Source organism: Pan paniscus, chromosome 16 (genome assembly GCF_029289425.2).
Source record: "Pan paniscus chromosome 16, NHGRI_mPanPan1-v2.0_pri, whole genome shotgun sequence".
NCBI lineage: Eukaryota > Metazoa > Chordata > Mammalia > Primates > Hominidae > Pan > Pan paniscus.
In genome coordinates this window covers 27,188,703-27,200,906 of record NC_073265.2, presented here as the reverse complement: position 1 = coordinate 27,200,906, position 12,204 = coordinate 27,188,703, and the positions used below count along the sequence as shown (strand labels likewise).

The 12,204-nt window shown below is 38.2% G+C and overlaps 1 protein-coding gene and 1 long non-coding RNA gene across 9 annotated transcripts in view; one reads left to right on the top strand and one right to left on the bottom strand.

Moving 5' to 3' along the window:
* Nucleotides 1–12,204, top strand: part of LOC117976009 (uncharacterized) — a 516,634-nt gene that overhangs the window by 102,626 nt on the left and 401,804 nt on the right. For 3 of the 6 annotated variants that reach the window (XR_010109900.1, XR_010109897.1, XR_010109898.1), the window contains one exon: nt 3,002–3,110. This is a non-coding gene — a long non-coding RNA (uncharacterized LOC117976009). Of the gene's footprint in view, nt 1–2,996; nt 3,111–3,228; nt 3,414–12,204 lie in introns of all 6 variants that reach the window. The other 3 variants (XR_010109901.1, XR_010109899.1, XR_008621239.2) reach the window with 2 other exon arrangements.
* TMCO5A (transmembrane and coiled-coil domains 5A) overlaps nt 1–12,204 on the bottom strand; it is a 62,575-nt gene that overhangs the window by 23,322 nt on the left and 27,049 nt on the right. Inside the window, exon 12 of one of the 3 annotated variants that reach the window (XM_055099012.2) lies at nt 2,765–2,838. In XM_055099012.2, the coding sequence (XP_054954987.2) occupies nt 2,765–2,838 (74 nt within the window). Of the gene's footprint in view, nt 1–1,896; nt 4,826–12,204 lie in introns of those variants that run through there. The other 2 variants (XM_055099011.2, XM_003816704.4) reach the window with 2 other exon arrangements.

Below are 12,204 nucleotides of genomic sequence, written 5' to 3'. Positions count from 1 at the left end.
GCCCCTCCAATCACAGGCCTGGAGGCCTAGAAGGAAAAAATTGCTTTGTGGGCTGGGCCCAGGGTCTCTTTGCTATGTGCAGTCTAGGGACTTGGTGCCTTGTGTTCCAGCCACTCTAGCTGTGACTAAAAGGGGCCAAGGTGCAGCTCAGTCTGTTGCTTCAGAGGGTGGAAGCCCCAAGCCTTGGCAGCTTCCACATGGTGTTGAGTCTACAGGTGCACAGAAGTCAAGAATTGAGGTTTGAGAACCTCTGCCTAGATTTCAGAGGTTGTATGGAAATGCCTGGATGCCCAGGCAGAAGTTTGCTACAGGGGCGGGGTCCTCATGGAGAACCTCTGCTAGTGCAGTATGAAAGGGAAATGTGGGGTCAGAGCCCCCACACAGAGTCCCTACTGTGGCACTGCCTAGTGGAGCTGTGAGAAGTGGGCAACCATCCTCCAGATCCCAGAATGGTAGATCCACTGACAGCTTGCACAAGGTCCCTGGAAAAGCCACAGACACTCAATGCCAGGCCATGAAAGCACCCAGGAGGGGGGCTATATCCTGCAAAGCCACAGGGGCAGAGCTGCCCAAGACTATGGGAAACCACCTCTTGCATCAGCATGACCTGGATGTGAGACATGGAATCAAAGGAGATCATTTTGGAGCTTTAAAATTTGACTACCCCACTGGATTTTGGACTTGTATGGGGCCTGTAGCCCCTTTGTTTTGGTTAATTTCTCCCATTTGGAATGGCCATATTTACCCAATACCTGTATCCCCATTGTCTCTAGGAAGTAACTAAATTGCTTTTGATTTTACAGTCTCATAGGCAGAAGGGACTTTCCTTGTCTCCAATGAGACTTTGGACTGTGGACTTTTGAGTTAATGCAGAAATGAGTTAAGACTTTGGGGGACTGTAGGAAAGGCATGATTGGTTTTAAAATGTGAGGAAATAAGATTTGGGACGGGCCAGAGACAGAATGATGTGGTTTGACTGTGTCCCCACCCAAATCTCATCTTGAATTCCCACGTATTGTGGGAGGGACCTGGTGGGAGATAGTTGAATCATGGGGGCAGGTCTTTCTTGTGCTGTTCTTGTGATAGTTAATAAGTCTCAGGAGAGCAGATGGTTTTAAAAATGGGAGTTTTCCTACACAAGCTGTCTTCTCTTGTCTGCCACCATGTGAGACATGACTTTCACCTTCCATTATGATTGTGAGGCCTCCCTAGCCATGCAGAACTGTAAGTCCAATAAGCCTCCTTCTTTTGTAAATTGCCCAGCCTCGGGTATGTCTTTATCAGCAGTGTGAAAACAGAATAATACAGACTGTAAATTAGCTCAGCCATAGTGGAAAGCAGTGTGGCAATTTCTCAAAGAACTTAAAACAGAATTAACCATTCAACCCAGCAGTCCCATGATTGGGTGTATACCCAAAGGAATATAAGCCATTCGACTATAAAGACATATACATGCATATACTCATCAGAGCACTACTCACAATAGCAAAGACATGGAATCAACCTAAATTCCCATCAATGGTAGACAGGATAAATAAAATGTGGTATATATACACTATGCAACCATAAAAAAAGAACAGGATTATGTCCTTTGCAGCAACATGAATGGAGTTTGAGGCCATTATCATAAGCAAACTAACTCAGGAACAGAAAACCAAGTACTGCATGTTCTTGCTTATAAATGGGAGCAAACATCAACAACACATGAACACAAGTGTACTTGAGGGTGGAAGGTGGAGGAGGGAGAGGAACTGAAAACCACCTATTGAATAGTGAGATTATTACCTAGGTGATGAAATAATCTGTATAACAAAACCCTGTGACATGCAATTTACCTATATAGCAAACCAGCACATGTACCCCTGAACCTAAAATAAAAGTTTTATAAAAAGTTGTACACAAAATGCAGAACTTTATTGGAAACCCTCAAGGCAGTGACATAGTGTTGGGTATTCTCATTTAGGGTGATGGGGTCTTGAGTAAATATCTCAGAGTTACTGGTATTATCAGAATGTGGGTATTTGTGCACTACTCTAATAATTGCCAGTAGAAGAGGGTTTGGTTTTCTCTGAGGCCTAGTGTTATAAAGAATTTACCAACTCCAGACAACTTGATGGACTAAGTTGCTCATTTTTGGGGATACTTGTATTTGGTACTTCCATTTGAGATATTCATCTAGGATGGAAAACGTTTTTAGTCCTTCAGTAAAGAATGGCTTTGCTAACACATGGTCAGCTTATCTAATATGTGGCATGTCATTTTTCTTCCAAGTCTAGCATAATTCACAGATTTAATGTCACCTCTTATTGGACGTAGACATGGAGAATTACTCCTTCTATGTTTCTGTTATAGGACTTACCATATATACACGTGATATATCTGTCTCTCCTTCCCACCTTCTCAAAACCAGATATTATGTCTTCTTCATCCATGTATTCCCAACACTACACAGTACTAAGGATTTAACAAATATTCTTTTTCTTCCTTTCCCTTTTTTCCTCAAATCATGAGCAATATGAACTTATCATTCTGATAAATAATTATTTTGAAATGTAGAAGTAGGCCGGGTGCGGTGGCTCACGCCTGTAATTCCAGCACTTTGGGAGGCTGAGGTGGGCAGATCACGAGGTCAGGAGTTGGAGACCAGCCTGGCCAATGTGGTGAAACCCCGTCTCTACTAGAAATACAAAAATTAGCCAGGCGTGGTGGTGGGCGCCTGTAACCCCAGCTACTTGGGAGGCTGAGGCAGGAGAATAATTTGAACCTGGGCGGTGGAAGTTGCAGTGAGCTGAGATAATGTCATTGCACTCCAGCCTGGGCAACAGGGCGAGATTCCATCTAAAAAAAAAAAAAAAAAAAAAAAAAAAAGAAATGTAGAAGTGTAGAGATGTTGCCTAAACAGGCCAGTTGATAACAGCTCAGAAAACTCAGGTTTGACCGTAGAAACGAATGGTGTCTCTAACACTGGCTTTTAGTGAACTGTTTCTCTTCTCCAGTGCAGAACCTTCAAAGGAGTGTGGAAAGTGTCTGGAAGGAAAGGTGTGCACCTTGGAGCTTTCCTTGGAGTGTATCATTGAGCTGTTTGCGTTTGGGTGGTGAGTCTTTGGAAGGTAAGACTTCTGACCTCCAAAGGGGTGGATCTCCAGAGAGTAGCCTGACTTCCTGAAGGGCATCCTGGAGAAGCAAGGGTGAGAGAGGCAGAAACCTGAGTTCATCTTGATCCTCTAGGAGCTTGACCTTGGAGCAGAGGGCGGAGTAGGGCTGAGTATTTGAATGGAAGAAGAAGTGCACCTTGAGTCTGGCACTGAGATTCTAAGCATGGGACACTATTATCTGCACTTAGCACTGAAGAATGAAATCCACCTGCCTCAGCAAACCACATAGGGTGAACAAGATCTCGAATTACATAGAAGGTAACCATACATCCTGGTTTTCTGAAACAGTCCTGGCATAATTATTAACAGCATTCCTTTCTATTATCACAAGTGTCTCAATTTGTACAATAAATTACTTGACCACGTTGTGTAGGATCAGTTTTCAACAGTGACATTATGTGTTCTCACAAGCAATGGCAGTGGACCAAGGAGTCCCAGGTTGGCTCCTGGCTGGTGTGAATGCTAGAATGACCCCTCCCTGCCCTTGGACTTGAGAGCTATAAAGGCTCCTGACAATTTAGGAGGGAGGAATAACTTCAAGAAGGAGTTCAAATATATCCAGTTTTTTAAATTTAATACATGGTATTTTATTCGATTTTATGCAACTTTCTGAAAAGATATACTTCACTGCAGTGAATAGTGCCTGTATGTGACAAGAATTTCTGTTTTCATCTAATAATAAGCTAATAGGGTAGAATTTTTTACCTTAAATTAAGAAGGTTACAGCCTCTGGTAACCATTCTTCTACTCTCTATGCTTCCTCCTTAGCATGTAACTGACCCTATAGAAGTAATCTCAGTTTGGATTTTCCATTTAATCCAGAAGTTAATTAAAAGGATCTTTTATAAAATTTGCGTGTGGCTAGATATTACTGGTTGGTTACACATTTTCATAATTTCTATAGTCATTGCACAATGCCTAGAAAATATGACCTGCTTGATATCAGCTTTCTTAAAATTGAGACACTTTTAGACCTAAAACCTTACCATTTAAAATAATTTTCTCTTGTACTGGAAAATAATGTAGAGTATATCCTATTAGTAAGGCATGTGAGTGTTTCAGCAATTAATTGGAAAAATAAGAGGTGTGATATATATGCTACTTTGAGTTGGTGAAGCAATTTATACCAGTCATATTCTACTTATTTTAGAATTGTTGCTTACTTTAGCCCTAGTGACCTGATTATTTACATGGTTCTTAAACTGAGCTCTTTGTAGAAGCTTTCACCATCTTAATCTACTATCTTTAGAAGTTATAATTTTTGCTTACAGGAAGACACAGAGTTTAGCAATGAAGTAGACCTCTGCTTTTGCATGTCCAGCATCCCTTTTCTCTTCCATAGGCACTGAGCCCTTTTTAGTGGGAGAAATGCATTCCATATAGTTTAGGTCATTCCCTTACTTTGTTCTTCTTCTTTTACTGCTCTTAATCCTTAGTAAGGGGCTGAACATATGACATAAGCTTGACCAATCAGAGTACTCCATCCCTCTGGCCACATTGACTGTGGGACAGGGTAGGCAATTGACCTCAGACAGGCCAGTTTATGACCTTTTCTGGACTTTACTGCTGAACCTGTTGGAAAAGACTTTTATTCTGCAAAGGTTGCTAATCTGGTAGTACGAGATCTGGATTGTTGGCAGCCATCTTGCCACTAAAAGGAGGAGGCCCATCTGAAGAGAGAAGAAAAAGAAATGATGTCCCAAGACATTGTTTTGAGGTTTCTTGCTCTAGCCTTGCCTAAAGCCCCAAGTCTATTCGCGCACTGAAAAAAATTTTGTGGGTACATAGTAGGTGTGTATATTTATGGGGTATATGAGATGTTTTGAAACAGGCATGCGATGAGTAATAATCACATCATGTAAAATGATGTACCCATCTCCTCAAGCATTTATCCACTGTATTTACAAACCAATTATACTTAGTTATTTAAAAATGTATAATTAAATTGTTATTGATGATAGTCACCCTGTTTTGCTATCAAATACTAGGTCTTACTTAAAAAAAAAAAAACCACTAAGCATTCTCACCTCCCTGCCATCATCCTTCACAACCTCTGGTAACCATTATTCTACTCTCTATCTTCATGAGTTCAATTGTATTGATTTTTAGGTTTCACAAATAAATGAGAACATGTGATGTGTGTCTTTCTGTGCATGGGTAATTTCATTTAGCATAATGGCCTCCAGTTCCAATGCAAATGATGGAATCTCATTTTCTTTTTATGGCTGAATAGCACTCTATTGTGTAGATGTACCATATTTTCTTTATTCATTCATCTGTTGATGGGCACTTAGGTTGATTCCAAATTTTGGCTATTGTGAACAGTGCTGCAATGAACATGAAAGTGCAGATAGCTCTTCAATGTACTGATTTCCTTTGTTTTGAGTATATACCCAGCAGTGGGATTGCTGGATCATATGGTAGCTCTATTTTTAGTTTTCTGAGGAACCTCCAAACTGTTCTCCATAGTGGTTGTACTAACTTACATTCCCACTAACAATGGATGAGTGTTCCCTTTTCTCTATATCTTTGCCAGTATTTGTTATTGCCTTTTTGGATAAAGCCATTTTAACTGGGGTGAGACGATATCTCATTGTAGTTTTGATTTGCATTTCTCTGATGATCAATGATGTCAAGTACCTTTCACATGCCTGTTTGCCATTTGTATGTATTCTTTTGAGAAATGTCTGTTCAAATCTTTTGCCCATTCTAAATCAGATTATTAGACTTATTTCCTATAAAGTTGTTTGAGCTCCTTATATACCCTGGTTATTAATCCCTTGTCCGAAGAGTAGTTTGCAAATATTTTCCCCTATTCTGTGAAGTGTCTCTTCACTTTGTTGATTGTTTCATTTGCTGTGCAGAAGCTTTATAGCTTGATGAGAACCCATTTGTCCACTTTTGTCTTGGTTGCCTGTGCTTGTATTACTCGAGAAATTTTTGCTCAGACCAATGTACTGGAGAGTTTCTCTGATGTTTTCTTGTGCTGGTTTCATAGGCTGAGGTCTTATATTTAAGACTTTAATCCATTTTGATTTGATTTTTGTATATGGTGAGAGACAGGGATTTCGTTTCATTTTTCTGCATATGGATATCCAGTTTTCTCAGCACCGTTTATTGAAGAGACTGTCTTTTCGGCCATGTTTGTTCTTGGCACTTTTGTCAACAATGAGTTCACTTTAGGTGTGCAGATTTGTTTCTGGGTTCTCTATTATGTTCCATTGGTATACGTGTCTGTTTTTATGCCAGTACCATGCTGCTTTGGTCACTATAGCTCTGTAGTATAATTTGAAGTCAAGTAATGTGATTCCTCCTGTTTTATTCTTTTTGCTTAGGATAGTTTTGGCTATTCTGGGTCTTTAGTGGCTCCCTATAAATTTTAGAATAGTTTTTTTAAATTTATGTGAAGAATGTCATTGGTATTTTGATAAAAATTGCACTAAATCTGTAGATTGCTTTGGGTAGTATGGATATTTTAACAATATTAATTCTTCCAATCCATGAACTTGGAATAACTTTCCATTTTTTGGTGTCCTCTTCAATTTCTTTCATCAGTGTTTTACATTTTTCATTATAAAGATCTTTCACTTCTTTGGTTAATTCCTAGATATTTAATTTTATTTGTGGCTATGATAAGTGGAATTATTTTTATTTTTTTTCAGATTGTTCACTGTTGGCATATAGAAACGCTACTGATTTTCACAAAGTGGGGACAGGTCATCATGGTGGATGGGAGGCAGGACTAGATTGCAACTCCAACTCAGACAGGGAGAGAAGCATGCAGAGGCTCGCATTGTGAATTTTAGCTCCAGATCAACTTCAAGAAAAAAAACAGCAATTCTGAGAGGACCTACAGATCTTCTGAAGGAAGTGGACTGCTCCTGCATGACCCGGAAGACACCCCAAATACTGTGTTGGTATCCATGGCTGAAAGACCCATAGACAGTTCATATGACAGGACTCTGTGCAGACAACCCCTGGTACCAGCCTGGCACCTGGTAGATTTGCTGGGTGGCTAAACCCAGAAGAGAGGCAACAATCACTGCAGTTCTGCTCACAGGAATCCACATTCTTAGGAAAAGGGGGAGAGTATTACATCAAGGGAACACCCCGTGGGACAAAAGAATCTGTACAACAGCCTTCAGTCCTAGACCTTCCCTCTAACAGGGCCTACCCAAATGAGAAGGAACCAGAAAACCAACTCTGGTAATAGGACAAAACAAGGCTCTTTAACACTCCCCAAAATCACACTAGTTCAACAGCAGTTGATTCAAACCAAGAAAAAAAATCTCTGATTTACCTGAAAAAGAATTCAGGAGGTTAATTATTAAGTTAATCAGGGAGGCACCAGAGAAAGGCAAAGCCCAATGCAAGGAAATCCAAAAAATGAAACAAGAAGTGAAGGGAGAAATATTCAAGGAAGAGGTAGCTATTCTTATATCAGACAAAACAAACTTTAAAGCAACAGCAGTTAAAAAAGAGAAAGAGGGACATTGTATAATGGTGAAAGGCCTTGTCCAACAGGAAAATATCACAATCCTAAACATATATGCACCTAACATTGGAGCTCCATAATTTATAAAACAATTACTAATAGACTTAAGAAATGAGATAGACAGCAACATGATAATAGTGGGGGACTTCAATACTCCACTGACAGCAGTAGATCGGTCATCACACAGAAAGTCAACAAAGAAACAATGGATTTAAACTATATCTTGGAACAAATGGACTTAACAGATACATACAGAACATTTTATCCAACAACTGCACAATACACATTCTATTCAACAGCACATGGAACTTTCTCCAAGATATACCGTATGATAGGCTATAAAACAAGGCTCAATAAATTTAAGAAAATTGAAATTATATCAAGCACTCTCTCAGACCACAGTGGAATAAAACTGGAAATCAACACCAAAAGGAACCTTCAAAACCATGCAAATACACGGACATAATATAACCTGCTCCTGAATGAGCATTGGGTCAAAAATGAAATGAAGATGGAAATTAAAAAATTCTTCTAACTGAAGGACAATAATGACACAACCTGTCAAAACATCTGAGATAAAGCAAAGGTGGTGCTAAGAGGAAAGTTTATAGCCCTGAACACCTACATCAAAAAGACTGAAAGAGCACAAGCTGACATTCGAAGGTCACACCTCAAGGAACTACAGAAACAAGAACAAACCACACCAAACCCAGCAGAAGAAAGGAAATAACAAAGATCAGAGCAGAACTAAATGTAATTGAAACAAACAACAACAACAAAAGAAATACAAAAGATAAATGAAACAAAAAGCTGGTTTGTTGAAAAGAGAGATAAAATTGATAGCTCATTAAGCAATATAAATAAAGAAAACAAGAGAGAAAATCCAAATAATCTCATTAAGAAATGAAACAGGAGATATTACAACTGACACCACAGAAATACAAAAGATTATTCAAGGTTATTATGAACACCTTTACACATGTAATCGATAAAATCTAGAAGAGACCGATAAATTCCTGGAAAGATACAACCCTCCTAGCTTAAACTGGGAAGAATTAGATACACTGAACAGACCAATAACAAGCAGTGAGATAGAAATGGCAATTTGAAAATTACCCACACACAAAAAAGTCCAGGACCAGACGGATTCACAGAAGAATTCTACAAGACATTCAAAGAAGAATTGGTACCAACCATTTTGACACTATTCCACAAGATAAAGAGGGAACCCCCATCCCCCAATTCATTCTGTGAAGCCCCCATCACCCTAATACCAAAACCAGGAAAGGACACAACCAAAAAAGAAAACTACAGATTGATATCCTTGATGAAGATAGATACTAAAATCCTTAACAAAATACTAGCTAACTGAATCCAACAACATATCAAAAAGATAATCCATCATGATCAAGTGGGTTTCATACCAGGGATGCAGAGATGGTTTAATATACACAAGTCAATAAAGGTTATATGCCACATAAACAGAATTAAAACCAAAATCACATGATCATCTCAATAGATGAAGAAAAAGCGTTTGACAAAATACAGCATTGCTTTATGATTAAAACTCTCAGCAAAATTGGCATACAAGGGAGATACCTCAATGTAATAAAAGCCATCTATGACAAATCACCAGCCAATATAATGCTGAATGGGGAAAAGTTGAAAGCATTCCCTCTGAGAACTGGAATAAGACAAGGATGCCCACTCTCACTACTCGTCTTCAACATAGTACTGTAAGTCTTAGCCAGAGCAATCAGACAAGAGAAAAAAATAAAGGGCACCCAAATAGGTAAAGAGGAAGTCAAACTGTCACTGTTTGCTGATGATATGATCGTTTACCTTGAAAACCCTAAAGACTCCTCCAGAAGGCTCCTAGTACTGATAGAAGAATTCAGCAAAGTTTCCGGATACAAGATTAATGTACACAAATCAGTAGCTCTTCTATATACCAACAGTGAGTGACCAAGTGGAGAATCAAATCAAGAATTCAACCCCTTTTACAGTAGCTCAAAAATAAAATAAAATATTCAAGAATTTACCTAAACAAGGAGGTGAAAGACCTCTACAAGAAAAACTGAAAAACATTGCTGAAAGAAATCATAGATGACAAACAAATGGAAACACATCCCATGCTCATGGATGGGTAGAATCAATATTGTGAAAATGACATACTGCCAAAAGCAATCTACGAATTAAATGCAATCCCCATCAAAATACCACCATCATTCTTCACAGAAATAGAAAAAAAAATCTAAAATTGATATAAAACAAAAAAGGAGCCCGCATAGCCAAAGCAAGACTAAGCAAAAAGAACAAATCTGGAGGCATGACACTACCTGACTTCAAACAAATCTATAAGGCCATAGTCACCAAAACAGCATGGTACTGGTATAAAAATAGGCACATAGACCAATGGAACAGAATAGAGAACTCAGAAATAAACCCAAATACTTATAGCCAACTGATATTCGACAAAGCAAACAAAAACATAATATGGGGAAAGGACACCTTTTTCAACAAATAGTGCTGGGATAATTGGATAGCCACATGTAGGAGAATGAAACTGGATCCTCATCTCTTGCCTTATACAAAAATCAACTCAAGATGGATTAAGGACTTAAATCTAAGACCTGAAACTATAAAAATTCTAGAAGATAACATTGGAAAACCCCTTTTAGGCATTGGCTTAGGCAAGGATTTCCTGACCAAGAACCCAAAAGCAAATGCAATAAAAACAAAGATAAATAGTTGGGACTTAATTAAACTAAAGAGCTTTTGCATGGCAAAAGGAATAGTCAGCAGAGTAAACAGACAGTCCACAGAGTGGCAGAAAATCTTCGCAATCTACACATCTGACAAGGGACTATTCAGAATCTATATTCAGAATCTAGAACAAACTCAAACAAGTCAGCAAGAAAAACCAAACAATCCCATTAAAAATTAGCCTAAGGGCATGAATAGACAATTCTCAAAAGAAGATATACAAATGACCAACAAACATATGAAAAAATGCTCAATATCACTAATGATCAAGGAAATGCAAATCAAAACCACAATGTGATACCACCTTCCTCTTGCAAGAATGGCCATAATCAAAAAATCAAAAACCAGTAGATGTTGACGTGGATGTGGTGAAGAGGGAACACTTCTACACTGCTGGTTGGAATGTAAACTAGTACAAACACTATGGAAAACAGTGTGGAGATTCTTTAAACAACTAAAAGTAGAACTACCATTTGATCCAGCAATTCCACTACTGGATATCTACCAGGAGGAGAAGTCATCATACAAAAAAGATATTTGCACACTCATGTTTATAGCAGCACAATTTGCAATTGCAAAATCATGGAACCAACCCAAATGCCCATCAATCAACTAATGGATAAAAAAATTGTGGTATATTTATATGATGGAATACTACTCAGCCATAAAAAGAAATGAAATAATGGCATTTGCAGCAACCTGGATGAGATTGGAGGCCATTATTCTAAGTGAAGTAACTCAGGAATGGAAAACCAAACATCATATGTTATTACTGATATGTGGGAGCTAAGCTATGAGGACGCAAAGGCATAAGAATGATACAATGGACTTTGGGGACTTGTGGGGAAGAGTGGTAGGGGGTGAGGGACAAAAATGTAGGGACAAAAATATTTTTAAAAAGACTGCAAATATAGTGCAGTGTATACTGCTGGGGTGATGGGTGCACCAGAATCTCGCAAATCACCACTAAAGAACTTACTCATGTGACCAAATACCAACTGTACCCCAATAACTTATTTAAAAAGTTACTGATTTTTGTATGTTGATTTTGTATCCTGCAACTTTACTGAATTTGTTCATCGGTTCTAAATAGTTTTTTTTTGGTGGATTCTTTAATTTTTTTCCCAAATATAATATCATCTGAAAACAAGCAGAATTTGACTTCTTTCTTTCCAATTTGGATGTTCTTTCTTTATTTCTCTTTTCTGATTGCTCTAGCTAGGATGTCCAGTACTATACTGAATAACAGTCATGAAAGTGGACATGTTCCAGATATTAGAGGAAAGGCCTTCAGTTTTTCCTTATTCAGTATGATACTAGCTGTGGGTCTGTCATATATGGCTTTTATTACGTTGAGCTATGTTCTTTCTATCTCCAGTTCTTTGAGGGCTTTTATCATGAAGCATTGTTGAATTATATCAATTGCTTTTTCAGCATCAATTGAAATGATCATAGGGTTTTTGTCCTTCATTCTGTTGATATAATGAATCACATTGATTGATTTGTGTATGTCGAACTATCCCCGCATCCCAGGTCATGATATATGATATTTTTAATGTATTGTTGAATTTGGTTTGCTAGTATTTTGTGGAGGATTTTGCACCAATATTCATCAGATATTTTGGCCTGTAGTTTTCTTTTTTGATGTGTCTTTGTCTGGTTTTGGTGTCAGGGTAATATTGACCTTACAGAATGAGTTTGGAAGTATTCCCTCCTCTCCTGTGTTTTGGAATAGTTTGAATAGGATTGGTATTAGTTCATCTTTATTTATTTTTTAATTATACTTTA